We start from the raw sequence: 24,177 nt of genomic DNA on the forward strand, positions 1-24,177 counted from the left end.
ACTGCTGATAATTACCAGTTTCTCAAATGAGAACACAACCTACTTGTGACTGAAGAAATAGTTACTCTGTTTGTGGATGACAGAAGCAATTTGGCCAGGAAAGAACCAATGGATGGGAACCACATATAATTCCAATTTGGTTAATTTATATAAGTGAAGTGAAATAGTTAATTTTGCTCACTAATATACTCAAATTTTAATTATTTTTACTCTCAAGATTTGTAAAAATTTGATTATTCACATCAATTTAAGATTATTTATATTTTAAATATATAAAGAATAAGGAATTTCTGAGGCTATAATAAGAAAACAAAAGCATCTCTTGAAAGAGATATAATTATAGGCAAATATAAAAATAAGAAACGTAGCCTACTGAAAGAGCCAAATTATTGTATTGGAAACATTTAAACTATAGTTGTGGGGACGGAGGAGGGGGGAGACATTTAAAAGGTTCCTTTAAGTTCAAAGAGGATGAATTTTGAAAGGACAAAAGCAATTTATGAACCTATGGACATATTACTGGGGAAGAAAAACTATCAATACACTCCAAAAGTTAACCTAATTGGAAGAAATCCAACTAGAAAGAAAAAAATTCTATTTTTAACGACGTTGTTTCTTTGTTCATTTTATATAAGAGCTTATTTATTCCTTTTCCAAATGGGTATTTATTATTTGTACAGATACATAAAAATGATTCCCATTTTAAAAAAATACTAAAAATATGCATTAACCACAAAAAGTACTTACTCTGACTGGAAAGATGAGCATCGCTATTTTCAAAATAGCAGTAAACACAAGAAGCCAACATATATAAATCATGACAAGTGTACATCTCATTTTTGACAAAAATAAGTTCTATTTTTACATTAATGCTTTATTATCAGCTTCTATATGAGATCCTCCAACCTTATTTACATTTACTATGAAATTTCTATTAGCATGTGTAACTCAAAGGCACTCAATTCAGAGGTTATAAAGTCCTGAGCTTAAGTAGGAAATAGGATTCCCAACTAAATTTGAACGTAAATAATTCTAAAGATCAAAGAATATGAAAATGTTTAAAGTATAATATTTGGTACAGAAATAATCCATGACCTAATAATAGAGTTGTACAGAATGTCAAAGAAAAGACCATGTAAGGCAAAGGATTATCCTCAGAATCAAACTGATTTTCTCCCCTAATAAGTTCATTTGAGAGTCTACGCTGAGTTTTTTGTTGTTAAAATCCTACAAAAGCTAAATTAAGAGCAAAATAAAATAGCCTGAAAATGCTTAAGTCAAATAAAAAGTTCCCCAGCTTAAGTCTCCAAAACCATGGAAAAAGTATTTAACAATTAAAAACAAGTATAGATTGGAAGGATATTAGAATAGGAGGAGGAATCATAAAGAGCAGTTGAAAAAATTAAAGGACGGCTTTAAATGCACCAATTGAAAGAGCATTTGTAATTGGCCATTCAGCTGATTCCTTTAGCATTCTTTTAGCCAAATAAAAGTAAATTCACAGATGGATAACTGAGGTTCACTAACATTAGGCAGGATCAGAGTTTAAGCTGAAAGCTAAATCTATATTTGGCTGCAGAGAAATGTGAAATGTACCTACAGTGATTTTCTACTGGTGCTAAATTAAAAGCATGAGTCGACATCCTTCTAACAGAAATAGTTTCACAGATATTTTCTTGGCTTTAAAATGTTTTTTCATATATGCATAGAAATGTAATGAGGGTAAGAACAGTCTTCTGTATTATCTGTACAGTTCATAAGGCCTTTGTCATTGTTAGTCACCTTGGATGTGAATATCAGTAGGGCCATTAAATTAAAGCTGGCCAAAGTTTTCAAAGTGCTACTATTTCCAACTGATGAGATCCTCAGTTTTCTGGATTTTCTGGATGACGATTATTTTCAGTTCTTTTTTCCGGTGATATATATAGGAAATTGCAGCAGATATATAAAGGGAAGATCAGAAGCCTGCTGTCCAAGTTCATCACTACTTGTTCCTATAAAACAAATTTATAGCTTTAATGACAAGACAAGTAGATAGTAATATTAAAAAAATAAAACAGAAAACCAAACTGTTGAATTGAGTGAAGTGAAGCAGATCGTATGGTGGTTAAGAGCTTGTTTCTAGAGTCTGAGAATCACAGCTCAAATCTCAAAACTCACATCCACTAGCTGTGTGACCTTGGGCAAGTCACTTACCTTGTCAACTGCAGCTTCCTCACTGTAAACTGGAGACAATAAGAGTACCCACCTCATAGGATTACACTGAGGATTAAATCAGACAATGCACATGGAAGGCTCAGCAAAGTCAGCCATATACGAAGTATTCGATAACGGTAGTTATTTTCATTACTGAAAAATTTCTATCAAGTACCTACATAGTTTGTGAGCAGATATAGTCCAGAAATATATAGACTTCTCATTTGGCTTTGTTTTCTGATGGCCCTTAGGTACAGCAAATAATTATAGGGGGGGGTCACCAACAAGCATGATTCTCATTCTTGTCTAAGATTTCCTCCCGTCTCTAATGCAAAATGTTATTTGTCTCTTGGAACATAAAATACATTATCATGTAAAATCAATTTCAGTTTCAGTTACATCAATACAAATGAGAATGCCTTGAAATCCCACAGAGACAGGAATTGATACTGCACCTGAGAGACACAAATGTAACCATCTCTCATGCTACAGATCTCCATTTGGAACCATTTACCATAGCATTTGGTGTGAACAGAATAAATCCTCAGAGTTAACAGCAGCAGCACTAAAATGAGAACTATTTTTTTAATACTTGGATACATTCTCTGCAGTAATATGTATTAATTTCACTTTATTTTATACATTTTGGAGAATATACTATTAAACACTGTTTAAATTTAGAGGTTTTAATTTTTTACTGAGGTACACATTCCTGCAATGAAGACGGACTAAAACTGGAATATTTGAGTGACTGACGCAAGCTCAACTGGGCACAGCTTCTGTGTTGGGGGAGTAGCAGATAAACTGGATAAAGAAGGTAAGGAATACAAATGTGACCCAAACACACACACACACATATACGCGTGTGCATGATATCTGTATATACCCCAAAACAGGGAAAGTGGTGTTTTTAAAAAAAAATGTTAGGGAACCAGATGGAAAAGACAATGGGGTCAGGTGCTAACTGGGTTAGAAGAGAAGAATGAGGTCAAAGCATAGCTCATCTTTAGATGCTTGAGTCACCCTGACCTAGGCAGTTGGTAGCAACAACCCAGGTGAAGGCATATTTACTGAATCTGTTGAGGACATATGCTTTGATGATATGTATATTGATGATAAAAACCAAGATTCAGCACCACGACAAAACAAAGACTCTGAGGAGGATTAGTATTCTGGTATTTGAACATAGTTAAGGTTGGGGTGGGGGGTCAAAAGGCCAACTCCAGGAAAACAAGGGAACCATGTAGACATCTCTTGGGAGCTGAAAGGATACACCAATTTCTGAATATTAAATTGTATTAATCCCCATTCCCCATCCTGAAACTAGACATATCTGACACTAGCTTCAGCAAACCTCTAACTCCATCTGAGGGCTCAGTTTACATCTACATTTGCATTGAAGCACCATAAAGTTTCCACTTTCTGCTATGGAGTGGAAGCTGAGATGCCCACACATCACAGCATCAGACAGAGTGGCAGTATCTTCCCAAGTTTCCATTTCTACTTCCAGACCATTATTTCTCCATCTTCATTTATAAATCCCTGCTTCTCTGAGGCTCATGCCACTTATTCTGTACTACACCCCTATTACTTCCCCATATTCTACTGTATAGGTCTAAATTCCAGGATCCATAAATCCAATTCCCTACTGGAAATCTTCCCTTAGATATAAAGCAACTCAAATTCAAACCATCAGCTACTGGCTACTACCTATTCTTTCCTTTCTTTCTTGGCCTTCTATACTTTCACTCTTGAAATTTGGCTTTGACTCCCCATCCCAGCTCCTGAATGTCTCACCAGGTTACTTTTTTTGCCCACTCCTTAAATACCAGTGTTCCCTAGGTTTCCATCCTGTCATACTCTCCAGGCATTTCCTGTAGGTTATCTCATCCAATCATTTTTTCTAGCCCAGGCATTGCTTATAAACTTCAGATCCTTTTACCCACTGGCCTGTCAAATTTATACTTCAATGCCCTCAAATTAAATATGCCTTAAACTGAATTCAACATCTCTTCACCCTCACTTTAAGTCATGTTCGTTTTTCTTCCTCTAATTCAAATCTGAGGAAAAATTACTACTATATATATATTTTTTCTTTTTTTGTGAGGAAGATCAGCCCTGAGCTAACATCCACTGCCAATCCTCCTCTTTTTGCTGAGGAAGACTGGCCCTGAGCTAACATCTGTGCCCATCTTCCTCTATTTTATATGTGGGATGCCTGCCACAGCATGGCTTGATGAGCAGTGTGTAGGTCTGTGCCCAGGATCTAAACTGACAAACCCTGGGCCACTGAAGCAGAGTGCACAAACTTAACAGCCACACCATGGGCCAGCCCTGAAAGATTACTACTATAAATCAAGTTGCCCAAGTCAGAAAACCAGGAACTATCTTTGACTACTTACTTTCTCACCTTCGCACACAATTAGGTGCCAAATTCTATCACTTGCACTGCTTTATTTCTAGAACCCAAAGACATTTCTTTATCTCCATTGCTACCTTCCTTAAACTGAGGTTCTCATTATTTCTTATCTTTATTATAGCAGTAGCTTCTAAATCGTCTTCCTGCCATTATGATGTCTCTAATCCTTCTTACGTATTGCTGAGAGAGCTTTCTGTAAAGCAAATTTAGTTAACATAGTCCTATAAGATGGATAGTTGTAAAATAAATATACAAAAATCAGTAGCTGGGGCCGGCCCCACGGCTGAGTGGCTAAGTTTTCGCGTTCTGCTTCGGTGGCCCAGGGTTTTGCCAGTTCGAATCCTGGGTGCAGACATGGCACCGCTCATCAGACCATGCTGAGGTGGCATTCCACATGCCACAACTGGGACCCACAACTAAAAATACACAACTATGTACCAGGGAGCTTTGGGGAGAAAAAGGGAAAATTAAAATCTTAAAAAAAAAAAATCACTAGCTTTCCTATATGTCATCAAAAACTACAGAAAAAAAGATTCAATTCATATTAGCAATTAAAATATAAAATATTTAGCATTATACTTCTAGGAAATACATAGAATTAATATGGGGGAAAACTAAACTTTAGAGAGAGACCTAAATAAATGTAGAAAATACCATATTCCAGAAGGGAAAAATGTCAATTTTCCACAAATTACTCTATATATTTAACAAATATAAATAAAAATTCTCACAGGAATTTTTGAGAGGAGGCTTGACAAAATGATTCTATACCTCATACAGAAGAATAATCATACACAAAGAACCCAGAGATTTTTGAAAAGAGAAGAATGAAGGTGGGTTTGCATTACTAGGTATTAAAAATTCATTTTAAAGTTAGTCTAGTTAAAACAATGTATTGTCTCTACAACAAAGAAATCAATAAAACATAACAAAGTTCAGAAATGAAATCAAGTATATAAGGACTTAGCATAGGATAAAAATGGCCTTTCAAATACATTAATACATCTAATACACTTCAGATGTATCATCAAAATACCCCAATGTGAAAAATTAAATGAAAAGATAGAAAAAAATATGGATATAATCCTAGTTAGAAGGCCTGATCATCACACCAAAAGAAGAAATCATTAAAGGGATAGACTGATAGAGCATTTCATGAAGGTTGAGAGACAAATGACGAAATGGTAAAACTATAGCATATCACAAATGTTATTATTCTTAACATATAAAAGTTGTTAAACATTAACAAAACATAAATACCTTAATAAAAATTTAAACAAAATAAAGTGTCAATTTACACAAGATAATATGTCCAAGAAACATACAAAAAACCAAAGAGATGAAAATTAAAACAAATACAATTTGTTTCCACTTTTTACATTGGAGGAAAGATTGGAAAGAATGATAATATAGTATGTTGGGTATACTCTCTTATACTGCTGGAGGGAATGTAAATTGGACAGTATTTTTAGAGGGCAATTTGGCCATTAGAAAATGTATACACCATTTGACAGGAATTCCATTTCTTGGAATTGATCTTTTTAAAAATCAGAAAAATGTACAGACATATGTACATTTTTTTACAATAATAAAAAAACAACAAAAAAGGGGAAGAATTATTTAAATTACAGTATATCCAAAATAACTAATATTATGCAGTAATAAAAATGATGTTGTGGATATATATTTATTGACAACAAAAGCTATGTACAAGTGGAGAAAAAGCAGATTACAGGATAGTTAACGGTAAGATCCAATTTTGGTGTCATTTCTAAGTGGGGTATGGATGATTTTTCTTTCTGCTTATTTATATTTTCTATAACAAACATCTATAACTCACGTAAACACACATATACGACTCCCCAACTAAAATCCTTCCATAGCTCTCTACAGATCTCAGGAAAAAGTCCAAACTCCATCCACAGCCCATGATGCCCTGGCTCCAGTCCTACTGAACTCTTCCCCACTTCTTTCAGTTCCCTGAATGACTCACGTGCTCCCTTGCCTCCATCTTACTCGTCATTTGAGATTTGTTTCAGATATCCGTTCACTTTTCAACTTTTCCAGGAGAGGACGTTTTCCCTGAGTTGTCTTCCCTTCTTGTCCTCTCCCAATAATGACACCTGCCCCCAACCCCGCAGTAAGGGTTACACACTACTCTGAGCTCATTTCTATCATGCTACTTATATTAAGCTATACAACATAAGCTCCTCTTTATTTCCTCCACTCCTAGCATAGAACCTAGCACGCAGCAGGGACGCAAATGTTTGCTGAACGAACAAATCAAGAAACACTTGGAATACAACTATTATCTTGGCTTGGTGCTTTTTAAGTGTCTGGCTGCTTTGAGCCATGACAATATTTGTTTTATGAAGTTCCAGGTAGACCGTAAGTATAGCCATTGTCTATGCAGCTCCGAGGGCACAGGAGGGACCAAGAGAGAATTCCAATGGAGGCAGATTTGAACTTTCTTATTATAGTGTATCTACCTCCTCAAATACTACCTGCCACGTGAGAGTCAGCTCTCTGTTGCTAGAGTCCTAACAATGGGTGAGGGATCCTTTGTAAGAACGCTGTCCGAAGAGCTCTCACACAGGGTATGTGAAGGCTGAACTATCACTTGCAAGTTTCCTTGCAAGTAAATTCTGATGTTCTATGAGATTCTTTCAGTCTGAGGGATACTTCTAATAATTTGTATGAACTCTAGGCTCCGAACCCTTTATTACAACAGTATGTCTTTGGAATGCTGGTTCGTTTTAATAGAAACAAACTTCCTCAATATTTTAACAGCTCATTTTATTATATTTTTTTGTGAGGAAGATTGGCCCTGAGCTGATATCTGTTGCCCATCTTCTTCTTTTTGCTCAAGGAAGATTGTTGCTGAGCTAACGTGTCTGCTAATCTTCCTCCATTTTGTGTGGGATGCCGCCATAGGCACAGCTTGAAGAAGGTGCTAGGTCTGCACCTGGGATCCAAACCTGCGAAGCCTGAGTCACTGAAGCGGAGCGTGTGAACTTAACCACTATGCCGCTGGGCTGGCCCTCATTTTACTTTATTTTCTTTTTAGGAAGATTAGCCCTGAGCTAACATCCACTGCCAATCCTCCTCTTTTTGCTGAAGAAGACTGGCCCTGAGCTAACACCCATGCCCATCTTCCTCTACTTTATATATGGGATGCCTGCCACAGCATGGCTTGACAAATGGTGCTTAGATCCACACCCAGGATCTGAACCAGCAAACCCCGGGCTGCCGAAGCGGAATGTGTGAACTTAACTGCTGTGCCACTGGGGTGGCGTCCCTCATTTTACTTTTTGAAAGTGGTTTACTTTCTCATCATGACATTTTGAAACTTTCACATGCACGAAATAAATAAACAAATGGCCTTAGAAAGAACTTTGGGAACAGATGTCTGTCATTTTAGAAACCTGTTGTGTTAGAGGATAATGTTCTCTTAATATTCAGGAGCTACAGAGACGTACTGGATTATCTTCCAGGTGTCTGCTATTAATATATAAATAAATGCATTCATGAACACAATGGGTAAAGCAATTAAGATTTGTAACTTTTTGAAGATGATATTCAGGATAAACAATTATTTCCCTATTATCAGCTTTTCCCTGCTCCTCAAGTTTAATTGTTTTCTTTTTTCTTTTCTTGTCTTACATTTACAGCAGAATGGGATAAATTATGCAGAAGTAAACATGGTACTTCCATCTTTACCTTCAAAAAACTTTCAAAACAATCTTTAAATCAAATGTTAATTCTACTAAGGAATTTTCAAAAGAGGATTCAAAGGACAAATACTATAATGAAACACTGAACAGAAAAGTAATCCAACATACCTGATCCTTTTCAAGTGTAAGTATTTGATAGCCAGTTGTTCGACTACATATTAGTTTTCCACTACTATCAAAAGAGGCCAAACGTAATCTAGGATTAAAAAAACCACACCAATAAAAAAATAAACATGATTTTTAAATCACAGATTAATTTAAATAAGCCCTCCCTCCCTTTAATACTTATTTATTCTTCCATATTCTTTATGTCTTTTGATAAAAGACTTTAAAAAGTCTTTTCAAACTATGATTCCATTTAGATTTACAAGCTTGTGCTATTATACATATCTGAGATATAAAAATAATTCATAAATATGCCTTTTTTATTGTGGTAAAATATACATAAAATTCACCATTTTAACTATTTTTAAGTGCACAGTTCTTGGCATTAAATACATTCATACTGTTCTGCACTCATCACCACCATCCATCTCCAGAACTTTTTCATCTTTCTCCATCTAAAACTCTGTACCCAGTAAACACGAATTCCTCATTTCCCCTTACCTTAGCCCCTGACAACCACCATCCTACTATCTGTATCTATGAATTTGTCTACTCTAGGTACCTCATAAGTGGAATCATACGATATTTGTTCTTTTGTGACTAGCTTATTTCACTAGCATAATGTCTTCAAGGTTCATGTGGCAGCATGTGTCAGAATTTCCTTCCATTTCAAGGCTGAATAATATTCCATCGTAGGTATATACTACATTTTGTTTATCTATGGACATCTACTGATGGACACTTGGGTTGTTTCCATCTTTTGGCTCTTGTGAATAATGCTGTTATGAAAATGAGTGTACAGATATCTGTTGGAGTCTCTGCTTTCAATTCTTTTGAGTAAATGCCCAGAAGAGGAATTGCTGGATCACAGGGTAATTCTATGTTTAATTTTTTGAGGAAGTGTCATACCATTTTCCACAAAGGATGCATCATTTTACATTCCCACCAGCAATACACAAGCATCCAATTTCTCTAATCCTCATCAATGCTTGTTTTATTTTGGATAAAAGCCATCTTAATGTGAGGTGGTATCTCATTGTGGTTTTGATTTGCATTTCCCTAATGATTAATGATATTGAGCATCTTTTCATGTGCTTATTGAGCATCTATATATCTTCTTTGAAGAAATGTTTAAGTCCTTTGCCCATTTTTGACTTGGGTTGTTTGTTTCTTTGTTGTGGAGTTTTAGGAGGTCTCCATATATTCTGAATATTAACTCCTTATCAGAAATGTGGTTGGCAAATATTTTCTCCCATTCCATGGGTTGCCTTTTCACTCTGTTGATAGTGTCCTTTGATGCACAAGAGTATTTAGTTTTGGTGAAGTCCAATTTATCTTTTTCTTCTGTGTCATATTGAAGAAATCATTGCCAAATCCAACATTAAAACTTTTACCTCATGTTTTCTTCCAAGAGTTATTTTATAGTTTTACCTCTTGTGTTTAGGTGTTTGATCCATTTTGAGTTATTTTTCGTGTATGATATAAGGTAAGTATTAAATATATGACTTTAAAAAAACCTGTTCATTAAGCGATTTTCTAATTTATCAGCATTCTTTCCAGAAAAATATTGCCAGTACAACTATCAGGCAAAGGTGGACATAGAAAATCCTATAGAAAGTGAAGGATAATACCAGACATGTTTTCCTGGAAAAATACCTTCTTGTATTTCCAGTTTGGACCTTTTACCTGCAAGGAGTAGCAGCAAGGCAACAGCTTCAAGCGCAGTATCCACCCCGCATCATTCATACTCCAGCCTATTCTTTCTCCCTGACATATTAGATCTGGATCTTATGATTTTGATTGTTAATATATTTCATAGGAATGGAGGCTTATCATTTTCTTGCACATTTATATATATTGTATCTTATCAAAGTTCTACTATTGTTGTGTAAATTATCAAGGTTTTACCATTTCTTATATTTCTTCTAGAGTGAGGAGGAGTGGGGTAGGAAAATTGCATCCTACCTAAACGCTATGCTTCTTCGAGGTTGTAAACTGACGGATCCGCTACATGGCTGGTTCAGTGTATTGCGTTTGAAAATGATGTATCGATTAGTGTAAGTTACAAGCAGGTCAAAGCCGAAGTTAAAACCTGTCCACCGCCAGCAGTACTAAGAATGCAAAAGAGGAAGATTTACTTCAGTTTTTCATACTAGCAAGTCACAAATAAAAAGTTCAAAATGTCTTCTCTTTCTGTGACTCATTCCAAATATTTCTCTCATGGGTCCCTACTTTTGTCAGTGCCTTTCCCTTAAGGCTTAACACCGAATATATTTATGAATAATTATAAGGGTTTGCCACATAGATACAGAATATATCAAAGTCAGAAAAGCAGCCTTTATGATTATTCCTTGAGGTACTTTCCCAATATCGCCTCTTCACGATCTGTTTCGTTCTCTCTCCACACTGTAATTCTATCATAAGTAATATGGCTTTTCACTGCAACTCTAAGTAGGTATAGTTTAGGGGACTAGGAGTCTAGATAGAGGTAATAAGAACCCATTACAACCTATCTTGCTTTAAAAATACTCTAAAATACCTTAAGTAACTGGCCAACAGATACACAATAGAGTTATTTTAAATACCATCATGAGGGTCACAAGTTTGTTTATTCTATCGCCTAATAATTAAAGAGAGACTATTAAGTAAGGTGGTGTCGTACAGTGAGGTAAAGTTAGGACTTCAAGTGTTTGGTTAACACTCTGAATTACAACATTAGTTCACTAGTTCACTGATATTTATTGAGCACATATAATGTGCTATGTACTACTCTAGGCATTGAAGAAACAGCAGTAAATAAGTTTCTGCCCTAGTAGAATGTATATTTTAATATGTGTATATGTTTGTGTGGAAGGAGATGAATAATATATATGGCACAGAATGGAAGACAACAGAACAGAACAGAATGCCAGGAGAAAGTGACAGGGTAGAGGAGGGGCTTCCAGTTGGGGAGCCGGCTGGTTCAGACTGGTGGTCAAGCAAGGTCACTTTAAGGAGATACTAGTGAGTAGAGTCCTGAGTCAACTAAGGAGTAGACCAGGTAGCTATCCGGGGAAAGAGTGACTTAGACAAAGAAAACCGCAAGTACAAAGGTCTGGAGGTAAAAACATGCCGGGCATATTTGAAGAACAGCAAGAAGGGCAATAACTGAGAGGGACAGAGGAGATGAGTTCAGAGAGTCAGTCAGGGGCCAGAACACGTAGGGCCTGTTAGTTCATAGTAAGGAAGAGTTTGGATTTCAAGTGTAGTAAGAGGCTAATGGAAACTTTTAGGGAACAAAGTAACAAGCTCTAATTTGCATTTGAAAAAGATGACTTTGGCTGTTGTGTGGAAAACAGAATGTAGAAGAGCAAGAGGCAAAATAAGGAGAGCAGTTGTGAGGCTACTACAACAGCCCAGGCAAGAGAGAACGTCGGCCTGGACTTGGGTGGTAGTGGTAGACTTGCTAAGAATAAATTTTGAAGGTAGAACCTGCAGGAATTTCTTATGGATACCAGGTGTGGTATGAAAGAAGGAAGAATCCAAAGTTTGCAGCTTATGCAATGGATGAAAAGAGGGGCCATTTATGGTTTGGAGAATCCTTGGGAAGGAGGAAGTTTGGGGATGAAAATAGAAGAGTTCACCTTGGGACTATCTGAGATGCTATTAGGATTCTAAGAAAGATTTCAAATGAGTAGCTGAATATATGACTCTCGAGTTAGGAATCATCAGTGTAAAGTCACGAGACTAGATAAGATCACTTGGGAGTGGACACAGATAAGAAAGAAGCCCAAGTACTGAGACTCGAGTCACACCAACACTAGCTGACAAAGAGCAGAAAGATTTAGCAAAGACTTAGAAGGAGCAGTCAATGAAGCAGGAGGAAAACCAGCTGAGTATGCTGTCCTGGAAGTCAAATGGAGAAAATGTGCAAGAAGGAGTGAATGAACAGACATGTCATGCTGCCAAGAGCTTTTGGAAGACTAAAAACTAACTACTTGATTTGGCAATGTGGAAATCACTGGTGAGAATGGCATGGCAGTTTCACTGGAGTTCACTGGAGTAAACGAATTGGAGTGAATTAAGAGAGCATCAGAAAACAGGAAGTATAGACAACAGATACAGACAAGTTTTTTTTTTTTTTTTGCTTAAAAAGGTGCAAGGAAATGGAGTAGTAGCTAGAGGAGAATGTCAGGGTTTGAGATGGGTGATGCTGCAGCATGTTATATGCTAAATGAGAATGATGCAGTAAAAGAGAAAAACTAATGATGCAGGAGAGGGAGGTGGTAACTGTTGGAGCAAAGCTTTTGAATAGCCGAGAAGGGTGGAGGCCATTATAAGGGGAGGGGATGGACTAGGACAGAAGCAGACGGTCATCCTCTAATAAGAGGAAAAGCACAGTGCACAGCTACAGATGCAGGTAAACTGGTAGAATTGTTGGTGGGAGGATGTACAGATTCTCTTCCCATTGCTTTTATTTTCCCAGTGAAGAAAAAAGTAAGGCCATCAGGTAAGAATGAGGGTGGCAGCATTGCCCTTTTGAGAAGGTATGAGTTACTCAAAGAGTGGGAGGATAAATTCACTAGGAAATGTAAGAGGATCACCATGGAGCAATAGAGACCTGCTTGAAGTTTACAGTTACAGACATTCAAGAGAGCTTTACTGGGGTATGGTGTTTTTCTTTAGCTACATTCATCTGTTTGGAAGCAGACATGAAGTACATGAAAAGCTGGGATTTAACAAGAATTGGGGTTTAGCCAGGTGAGCCTGAGAGAGTGAAAAGGGGAAAAAAGAAGTTAAGAGTAGAAGCCAGGGACCAATTTTAACATGAAACATAAAATATAAGTCAAGTAAAGAAAGTAGTAGGGATGTGTTGAGAGGGGTAATGGGAAAAAGGTAGTAAGAAAAATGTATTATACATTTCGGTGGGGTTAAAAAATGGTTGGAATCCAGGTATTAGAGGGAGGGTACTAGAAAGATGATGGGAAGCAGAAGCTGAACACGGTTATGCTTGAAATGAAGATTTTTGATGGGGGTGTATTAATTAGTAATGCTAAAATTGAAGATATGCTCAGAGGAAGTGGGTGTCTGGGGCAGAGTGGAACAAAAGATCACTGGTGGAAGGAAGGTCAGGGAACAGAGATACTGAAATCACCAAGACTGATATCAAGAACAGTGATGAAAAAACAGTGAGCCCAGTGAATGACGGCCACAATAAGGGTAGGGAGTGGCGTATAGAAAAGCATGCGCTTCAAAGGAGCTGTGGTTCAATTAGGGATGAGGGAGGAACAAGGTATGGAAGCAGAAACAAGGAAGACTAAGGAATAAAGAAGATACCTATTCCTCTTTCAGACTGAACATTTATCACAATTATGAATGCAAATGTAAAATAATTAACTTTTAAAAATTAAAAATAAAGTTAAAATGAGGGAAAATTTGGGAGAAAAATAACCAAATGGTTATTTAAATTAGGCTAAATTTTTTTTGAACATGAGACTTACAATTAGGGTGGAATTTTAAAAAATGTAGTTCATGTCCCATTAGTGGGTTGTACAGTCAATTTAAATGAGTCATAATCAGCTTTTTAAAAAAATTAAATAGAAAACAGGATCTTTGGAAACAGCAGAGCTAAGCATTATTTCAAAATATTTTGTTCATTTATATACATTTATATTGGATGGTAATGAAAAATGTAATTCTTAATGTGGGTAGCAATCAAAGAGTTTGAATGTCTTTGATTTAGGGTAACTGTAAAATAGAAAGGATCCCTTTTAAAACTATGCAACAGCTCCCATAAAACTTCTTATTTATCCTAATTTATGGATTACTGAGGGATCCTCTCTTCATATCTATCTGGACCCAAAAACTTCAAGTCTCAGGGAAGGCCAAATAATTAATCACCACTGAGCATGTAACTCCTTGCCCAGGAGATCATGCTACAGAAACTGTACTAAAAAAGCTCTTCTGAGGTATGACAAGTATCATGATTGTTATTGAAAGTGTATTTTGCATTAATAGTGCAACAATTTGTATCAGAATATTCAGAGTCACAACCCATACTTACTTCACCATCTTTGGCAAGCTTTCTACCACACCTCATGCTATTTCCCTCTAGTTCTTCTTTATTGATTTCTTGAGGCCTAGAAATATACATAAGACATGAAATCTCGTAGAAAATAGGCAACTAATAATTAAAAAAGAATTTTAAGTTAGAAAGACTAGAAAAACTTGCTACTAGATTTAAAAATAAATTTTGGGGGAATAGATAAAAATTAAGAATGCATTAATTAAATCTAACCCATGGCCTTTGCGAAATAAAAAAAGACTAAAAATGGCCTTTGCAAAATAAAAAAAGACTTAAAATCTTTAATGTTTCACTTATTGCCCTGATTTCTAGAATACTTTTATGAGGGCTCAGCCAAACCAGAAAAGAGGGAAAAGAAATCTATGAGAAATTCTGCTCATCAAGAAGATGAAACACTTAAAAGTCTAACTACTAAGTAAAATAAAATATATTATTTAAGATGCCACTATCACCTACCATTTGACGTTGTAAGCCATCTTTTTATGTAGTCGAACCATACAAACTAGTATTTAATAGAAATAGCTGTAGAATTTTATCAATTGATCTTTACTCAGTCCCCTACTTTAAAAACTTAATCAACTAAGAGAAACACTGTTATTTCAAGTTGTATTAATAAAATGGCATTATTATTAGCTTGGAATTCCAAAGGATAAAAATAATACAATATATTCATTCATAAACAACATTTATTAAGTACCTAGATACTGGGGATATCAACATCATAATATAAAAATACTGAAACAAATATCATAAATAAAAAGTAAATGTAAATAAAACTAATAAAACGTGTTCTTGACCTCCAAGAGCTCAGTCTAATAGGGAACTAGACATAAGTAATAATTATAATAATGTGGAGAGAATTGTGATGTTAAGAGCATGAAGAAGGCACAGATTTCTTGCCCAGAGTTAGAGCAGGGGTCATCACAGAGGAAGTATTATTTGTGCTTGAGTGGGAGTTTGTTGGGGTGGAGGTGGGGGGCGAATTCTATGCAGGGCAAGGGCATTCCAGGTAGAAGGAACAGTAGGTAAAAAAGGACTGGAGCATAAAAGAATACCAAATGTATGAAGAATTGAGTGCACCTGGAACCCAACATGAGCAAGAGAGGAGATGAAGAGAAAAGCATTTGGGACAGACTGTTGAAGGGCCTCAGGCTATGCTAATAAGCATTTCAACTTTTCCTATAGATAATAGAGTTCTCAGGTACTTGTTCTGTTACTTTCCAATTTTTTATTACGAAAAATTTCAAACACATAAAAGTAGAGAAAATAGTATAATGAGCCAAATTTTCTCACCATCTGGCTTCAATAACCTTGTTTTAGTTTTACTCCCAACCCACTTCTCCCCACATCCCTCCCGACTGATTATTTTGAGGCTAATCCTCTAGACATCATATCCTTTAATCTGTAAATACTTCAGTATGCATTTCTTAACGATAAAGACTTTTAAAAGTGTTAACAATATATATCACACATAAAGCATTAATCCCTAACTATCATCAAATGTCCCTGGACATATTTAAGCAAGGAAATGATACAATTATATTTCTCCTTTAGAAAAAGAACCCTGTTGGCAACACGAAAGAGAGTTTGGAAGAGAAGAACCTTGGAGGGAGACTTTACTAGATTATAACCTAGTATCCAGGAAATACACTGTCTTCCTCACTTTTGTAGCCTTGCAGCAGTGTGAGCGGATGCTTAGTATCTGTGGAATAGAGCACTTTACTGAGGGCACTATAATCACATACTTCGGAGGGCAAGAAAGCCACTTATTCTAGCTCAGTCTCTTAGGTCAGACTCTGTATAAACTCAGTAAGGATACAGATGACAAAAATCTTGAAAAATAAAGAATAACATTTTAAAACTGAATATATAAAAGTAGGATGATTTATAAAATATTTCATGTATTACAAAATGCTTCAAAAATCTTAATTGCATTAAATTAACTCATTTTTTTGTTTCTGATTTATTATTTCTATTTCAACAATCTTACCGCATTTGTGCAGGGTAAGTATGCTGTGCGTATATTTGGGAAAAGATGGAATATAAATTTATGTGAATAAAGTAGAAACTAAGAACTCTGGATAATAATTACCTCATAATCATTATCACAAGTTTATATAACACTTTCATACACTCACTGTTTGGATATAAACATAACTAGGCCATTATTTCAGGAAGTTCTTTGGTGTATAAAAATGGGTTAAAAGTGATCAGGCAAAAAAAAAACTCCTTAAGGCCTCTGCTATATACTCACAGTCTCTGCACACTGCCTATACCAAGGAGCTAATAGAAAGGTCAAGTAAAAAATGTGGAAGTACTTCTGTGAATTGCAAAGCACTATATATTGAAAGAATAAAAAATCTGCTTTCCCTTAAAATGAAGAAAGCAGATAAATACTTTGTAGGTGGTCATGTGCTTTTGGCGAAGGCTTCTGAACCAGATGATGTTAATTTATTTTAGACTCAAAGGTCTTTAAAAACCTATTACATTAATCATAATTTGACGATACTATCACAGATAAGAAAATTACCCTTACCTATACACAAATATGAAAATCATGTTTTATGAAAGCATTATTCCAAGTAATATTTCAGTATATTGAAAGAAAATCATAATATAATACTAGGAGAAACAAAGTATATCATTTATTCAATTTTACTAATATAGCAAATGACAATTCAAACATCCTATTATACTAATTGACCAGAAAGATAAATACTTATAAGATTGATAATATTACAGAAACGTAAGAATAAAAGTAGGTTAATGATCTTTTCTCTACTTCTAACAGCTCTTGATTTTTCAATACTGTCACTTGATTTTTCAATACAATGAATGCATTTAAAAATTCATAGCAAATGTAACATACTTACCCCACCTCACTGTCTTGTTCTGCCCGGAGCATAGCAAGCCACTGCTGTTTATAAACAGAAGATAACCATTCTAAAATGTACAAATAAATAAATATAAGAAAGAATAAGAAATATGGGAGAACATAAAGGATTTAAAAATTTTAACAAGCTGATAAAATTCTTACCATTTCTAAATTCAAGTTTAAAACAGCAATAAATAAAGTTGGTAGTTTATATTTTACAAATATGCTACAATACTTATGGCTTAATGGTTTTTAACAGAAACAAAAGTTTTAACAGAAAAGTGAATAATGGATTGTTTCTTTATTAAATTATCTAAAAATAAAAACTAATTAATGGGAAATAAATCATTCCCTAAATTATCAGATGAATCATACACACAAATAATTTTGGCATATTAGATTCAGGTAACTATTATTAAAAATAAAAGATTTTAATTTAAATTATTCAAATGAAATAGAAATTATAGATATTTTCCCTTTAATAATAAGCATACAAATTTTTCCACAAAACAAGTCTATGTAAGCTGAAATTTTAATTATTTTAGATAAAAACATAGATTTATTAAAAATAAGTAGAATTGGCTTAGAATCATATTTACTTTTCTGTGCTTTATTTATTCCCAACCAAATTAACAGTTTTTCTATTTTTAAAGTTAAATCATTTCTCAATCTCTACCTAAAGGAAGAGGGAAAACTCTGGTAGGTTAAAATCTGGATTTTCACTTCATAAGTCTCTACTTAAATAAAGGTATCCAGATGACGTGCACTGATTTATTGGTATCTTTCCTTAAAACTCTCTATAAATACACTATTGAATGTTTCTTTCCCCCAAAATAATATTCTTGCTATTATAAGGAATAATTGCTAATATCTAGGCCACAGACAGTTTGTCTTCAGCAGGTAAAGACTAGTAGCAAAGTTTATGTGACTCAGTATACATACACACATATCGTATATCTTATTTGCAATACATTCAGATTTTTAAATTCCGTTCTACTGTATTTTATTTAAAAAAAAAAAAAAAGTTGATCCCTTCCCGTTTAAAATGATTTCTCAACTCACTAATGGGTATGTCTACAGTTTGAAATTCTGATCTAGAGAGAGACTATGGCTTTTCATGATTCATTTATAAAATCGGAATGAAAGAGTTACACACATATATTCTCAAATATCTCATGAAAATGTTTTAAAATTTAAGTTCTAACAACCTTTGAATAATCTTTAAAACCAAAAGCATTTCAACAAGTTAAAAACATGGGTACGTATTTTTGTCCCAAGTCCTTTCTTGCCTTAATCTAAAAGAACAAAAGTCCAACTAGAAATCTTTCTCGTCACTGGTAGTTCATCCAATAGCAGTAACCCAAAAATAAGTCAGTAGAACACTAGTTCAAATGCAATGTTGACAGCTGATATGAAGGGGGAAAAAAAGGAATCCTGCTAAAATGAGTTTGAAAAACACAGGATGAAAATAAGTGAAATATGTTCCTTTATACCATTCAGAGTTTAATATGATTATATGCAGTCATATCTCCAAAAGGCAGATATACTGGGCAGTGTGCCAGAATCCTTTTTGGCGGAGAGTTAATGGTCAGCGAGAAGATTCTGAAAAGATGCCTTCAAGAAACTTCCAGTCAGTGAAAACAAGTTTAAGCATTTATTTTAAACTTTATCAGACCAAAGTCCAAAACAAAATTCAAAATGGGCACATCAAGGTGGTATTTGACAGTGCCACGGATCAGCAGCTGCAGATCTAGTCTTATAGCAGTTTTAACTGTAAACACAGTATTTTTCCAATAGAATAAATGAGATAAGTCAGAATGAATTTAATTAGATTATTTCTCTTGTCTCACACAAAGGATGTGGGGAAGGAGGCCTCCAAAAGCATACTATTCGAAAATCTAATGTCTTAGATTTACAAACTTTAAAAAACAAACAAAAAGAAACATTGCTAACTTGCCCAGTATTCTACTGTTTAAGTGAAAGAAAAGTGTATTTTCAGGTATATAGACACACAAAAATTTACTTACAACCAGTAAAGCTTATAGCATAAAACAGCCTACAAGTTGAACTGTTACATAAAACACGTAAGTCAGATGCAGATTATGAAGGTGAAGAATAAAAAGTTTACATAATAAAAAAATTTCTATACGGACAAATAAGAATATGTTGGACAGAGCAACTAGGTATACAGTATTAGTACAAAATTATGAAGAAGTTTTGGCTCAAAAATTCTCACGTAAATAACCTAAAAATCTAGTTCTAAAAGATGACAATTTACTGTACTGAATAATTCAAAGCTATTTTCTGAATAAAATTCATTACATGGATTTATATACCTTTTCATTTTCAGCAACTTATTTTCACAAAACTTATATTGCTTTAACATATCATCTCCCTTCCACTTACAATAATATTAAACATTAGGTTTTCCCATTATTCCCATAACAGTTATTCCTGATATAAAAAGTTACAAGAATACCTATTTTCTTGCTCACAATGCAAAATAAGGGACAATACATCTATTTTATTACTTTGTTATCAAAAGCCAACAAATTAAGCAGGCTCAAAAAAATGGTGATTCCAAGTTACTGCTCAAGTTTCTATAATTGGATATACAAAATTAAAGAGATTAAACACAGTGGAATTCTTTTAAGTAACCAGTAAAATATAGTAAAAACTATACATATGGACTTTAGAACAAGAAAGACTTGGGGTCGCATTTGAGCTCTGTGTCTCACTAGCTATATGACAGAATACTTATACTTCACTTCATCAATAAAATGGGGACAACTGTCTTGATAAATTTCAAAGATTATGTTACAAAATAGACGTTAAATGCATAATCTGGCATATTACCCGGGACACTGTGAAGGAACTACACATATTTGTTTACTTTTCCCCCTTCTCTTTAAAGATCTTAGGTCGGGAGCTAGAACTCAAACTTTTCTGAGAGAGTGAAGGCACTATTAGGCCATATGTAAGTTAACATGTTTTCGAAAACAGTTTTAGTTCATACAAACTGAGTGCCTCCTTCTTGTCCAGCACTGTGCTATGTACTGGAGGGAAAAAGATAAAAAACATATGGCCCTCACAGTCCAACAAAGACACAGATACCTTCTGTACTAAAGTAATTTAGCAAGAGATGGCAGTGTCTTAAACAAGAAAATGTCTTGGGCAAGAGAAGGAGGTGATTTTGAGAATTATCTATGAAAAAAATCTACAGGACTTGGTGAATGGATGTGGAGAAAGAGTTTAGGAGGAGTGTAGGATGACTTCCAGGATTTTGCCCTTTTTCGAGCCTGGGTTATTAATGATGTCGAAGACTTACACCAGGAACCCAGGGAAAAAAGCAAGCAGGGATTGGGGCTGGAGAGGGAAGACGAATGCTGCTTTGAACAGATGAACTGAAGCAATTTATAAAGGGCTAGCCAGCAGTTGGATGTCCAAGTATGAAACTCAGGGTGAGGTCAGAATTGGAATCTTTTAATCATATGAATGAAGGAGATTACTCAGGGACACTACACAGAATGAAAAGATCAATGGGCCAACGGGACCCTCAGGAAGTTAAGAGGTAGGTAGAATAAGAGAAGCTTACAAAAGAAAAAGAAAAGGAATGGTAGAGAGATAGGAAAAGAATCAGGAGGCTATAGCATTTCTAAACTAAAGTAGTACAGTTGAGAATTTTAAGAAAAAACTAACAAACCATGATATAAAATGCTAGAGAAGTTAAAATAAGGCTAAAATGAAGCCACTAGATTTTGCACACAGGACAATCTTAACTTTTGCTAGAAAGTTTCAGTGAAACAGTGAGGGCAAAAGACAGAGTGTAGTTGGTTGAGAAATAACTGAAAGATAAGGAGATAGAGTCCACATCTGTAGACTGCTCTGAAGACGGTGCCGTAGAAGGGAGAGAATTATTCCTATGGGGCGCTCAGGGTCAAGAGAGCGTTTTTTGCTTTGTTTTTTAATAAAAGAGATTTGACATTTTATAGACTAAGGGAGAATAGGTGAGGAAAAGATCAAAGATACAGATTAAATGATAAAATAAAATTCTAGAACAAACAGGAAGTGATAGGATTATGAACACAGTAGAAGGTTGGCCTAACAAGAGGAAGCACCTCAACCTGTGGGACAGGAGAGGAAGAACAGATAGGAGAGAAAGATGGAATTTGAAAAAAATCACCTGATTACCTCAAATTTATATAAAAAACAGAAGGAGAGTTCCCACACTGGCAATGCGGTCACTGGACAGGAAGCCTCAACAGAGTGGTAGAGGTTTGATATAAATGCTGAAGTGAATGAAAAACAGGAGTGACCAAGTAAAAATGATATAAGGAGTCCCAAGGTCCAAGCTTAGTGTTGAAATGCGAACGTGCAGTGGCACCAACTCAAAAGTTATAGAATGCTCTGCAGCAGTACTCAGCACAGAATAGAGAGTATAGGAACAAAGAAGGTTTAATTTAGTTTTAGGATTTTGCCAAATAGAAGCACAAAGAGTTGAAGGCAATTGTGAGAGAGATGGCTCAGATAATCTATCATGAAATCCTGGCCTGTAAAAGGCAGGAGAGGTCTGAAAGAAAATGGAGGGCTTAAAACGGATTGGAAGTCAAATAGTGTAAAAGGGAATGAGGCTATGAACACACTAAAAGGTTATATACAGCCTGAAAACTACTGGGTTTCTGATGCTGAGAAATTCCGTGTTACAAGAGTCATGGTGTTTCCATGGGTGGCGAGTGCCTAATGAATGTTTAGCAAATCTAAATGTTACTAGAGTTGAGGTCAAATTACTAGGAGGCTAGGGTATTAAATGGAATGATGATATGGACACATTATGTGACTGGACAGGGGTGGAGAAGCAGACAATAAACCAAGTGTCCAAGTCTTAGATGAATGTGGAGGAATGACTGGGGGTCAGAAGAGAAAGGATAGAGGGTGACTCAGATCATATGTGATAATCATTTGCAAAGGGCATTGAGGGGTTAGGACCAAGACTGTCTGGCCTCCTAGCTCTATATTGGCAGTGTCTTAATTGACAGAAAGTCATCTATGGAGGCAAAATGGCATCTGCTGGGAGTGCTAAATAAATGTGAGGGAATAGACGGAAGATGTGAGTTTGTTGACTCTGGTTCTGGAGCACATTAATAGAAAGGTTTGGGAGGAATGGTAACAAGACAGGTCAGAGGGATCAAGGGGAAGGGAATTACGACAATGAGAGTACGGAATAAAACAGACAATGATATGACTAATAAATAATAAATCTAATTCCATGAAATAATGGAGTTCAACTGTACTTGACCCAATTGAATCCTAAAATACAATGCTTCTATACAAAATCCTGATTTAACTCGGAATTAAACATATTTCTAAAACTTTTGACCTAAAAATGGTCAAAATGGATGTACTAAAACTCCCCAGAATGCATAACTTTGAAGAATGTTGACACCTCTTTGGTACCATTTCTGAAAAATGATCAATGAATTTTAGCTAAGTAATCAAAATTATTTTAATTTATTTCAAATCTAGGATACCTTGCTATTGAAAGCATATACCAATCTATCTCATAATTTGAGTTATGTGGCCACTTCTTGCCCCCTCACAAAGAGCACAGGATATAATTTTAATTTATATTCTGCTTTTGAAACTATAACTTTTATTTGGACATATACGAAAACCTATTTATCCATTTATATCTGTAAGATGGAGTATTCTAAAACGAAAAAAAAGCCCTCTACTATAATTTCAACTCAGAAAAAAATGGCTGAAATCTGGTCAGAAATATAGGATCTAAATTCTTTTCAATTTTATACTGAACAAAATATTTCAGATTAGAAATACTTGTACTCAACTTGTATTCCAAAAACATAAAGCTTATCCACTTGCATCACAGACATACCTAAATTAAACTACTTTAGAACACACTTTTTAAAAATCCCTTTCAAAATTCATTTCTAAAGAGTTTTATAAAAGAAGTACGATTAGAGAGGAATCAGCCTTGGCATCTAGTATTACACCATTGTCAGGGCCTGGTGTATAACACATACTAAAACTATCGTAGAACTTCTATACTACAGGAAATATAATCTTCGGAGAAACCACAATCACACAAATATAATACACACTCTCTCATCTTGGCTCTCTAAAATTAATACTATAAAGCTGATTTATACAAAATTAACAGAAAAACATGTCTGCTAGAGTGATTTTATAAAAATGCATTACTTTCGAATATTCCAGTAGTGTCCATTCAATACCTTTCCAAATACGTATACAGACTTCAAGAACAACTTAACTCTGTAAACACACAGCTATATTAAAAATTGAGGTGTCAAAAATAATTACAACTTTTCAGACAAATCTATGATACTATTACTAATGTTTATAAATTTACAAATAAATCTTCAAACAGAAATTCTATTTTCTATTTCTTATATGCATATATAGTACTAAAACTGAATTTTATACGAGCACTAGAGATTTAACTTAGTTAAATCAGTAATTTTTTTAAAAAATTAAAGCTATAATTAGCAAAGATATTACAATTGCTTTGACATGAAGCTTAAAACTAGAATAAAAAAAGAAAATAAGAAAATTTAAGGAGTATTAATAGAAAAAGGAGTTATCACCTTTAAGTAACACTTCAGAAGTCATTTTTAAAAGTCTGGCCCAAAACAGTGTACTAGTTAATCAAATTAAAGAACACCATATTACAGAAAACTATATAGCCATTTAAATATTCTGGAGAGCAGTTAATGATATGGGAAAATACCCATAATATATAATGCGA

The 24,177-nt window shown here is 34.8% G+C and overlaps 1 protein-coding gene across 1 annotated transcript in view; it reads right to left on the reverse strand.

The window, feature by feature from the left end:
* Window positions 1–818: 818 nt before the first annotated feature.
* The window catches only part of GMCL1 (germ cell-less 1, spermatogenesis associated), a 46,268-nt gene continuing 22,909 nt past the window's right edge, over window positions 819–24,177 (reverse strand). Inside the window, exons 10-14 of the mRNA XM_014836706.3 lie at window positions 17,392–17,461; window positions 14,498–14,573; window positions 10,420–10,565; window positions 8,458–8,545; window positions 819–1,994 (exon numbers count right to left, since the gene is read on the reverse strand). Coding sequence (XP_014692192.1) covers window positions 1,866–1,994; window positions 8,458–8,545; window positions 10,420–10,565; window positions 14,498–14,573; window positions 17,392–17,461 — 509 coding nt within the window. The 3' untranslated portion in view covers window positions 819–1,865. The remainder of the gene's footprint in view (window positions 1,995–8,457; window positions 8,546–10,419; window positions 10,566–14,497; window positions 14,574–17,391; window positions 17,462–24,177) is intronic.

The sequence above is a fragment of the Equus asinus genome, chromosome 6, assembly GCF_041296235.1.
Source record: "Equus asinus isolate D_3611 breed Donkey chromosome 6, EquAss-T2T_v2, whole genome shotgun sequence".
Classification (NCBI taxonomy): Eukaryota; Metazoa; Chordata; class Mammalia; order Perissodactyla; family Equidae; genus Equus; species Equus asinus.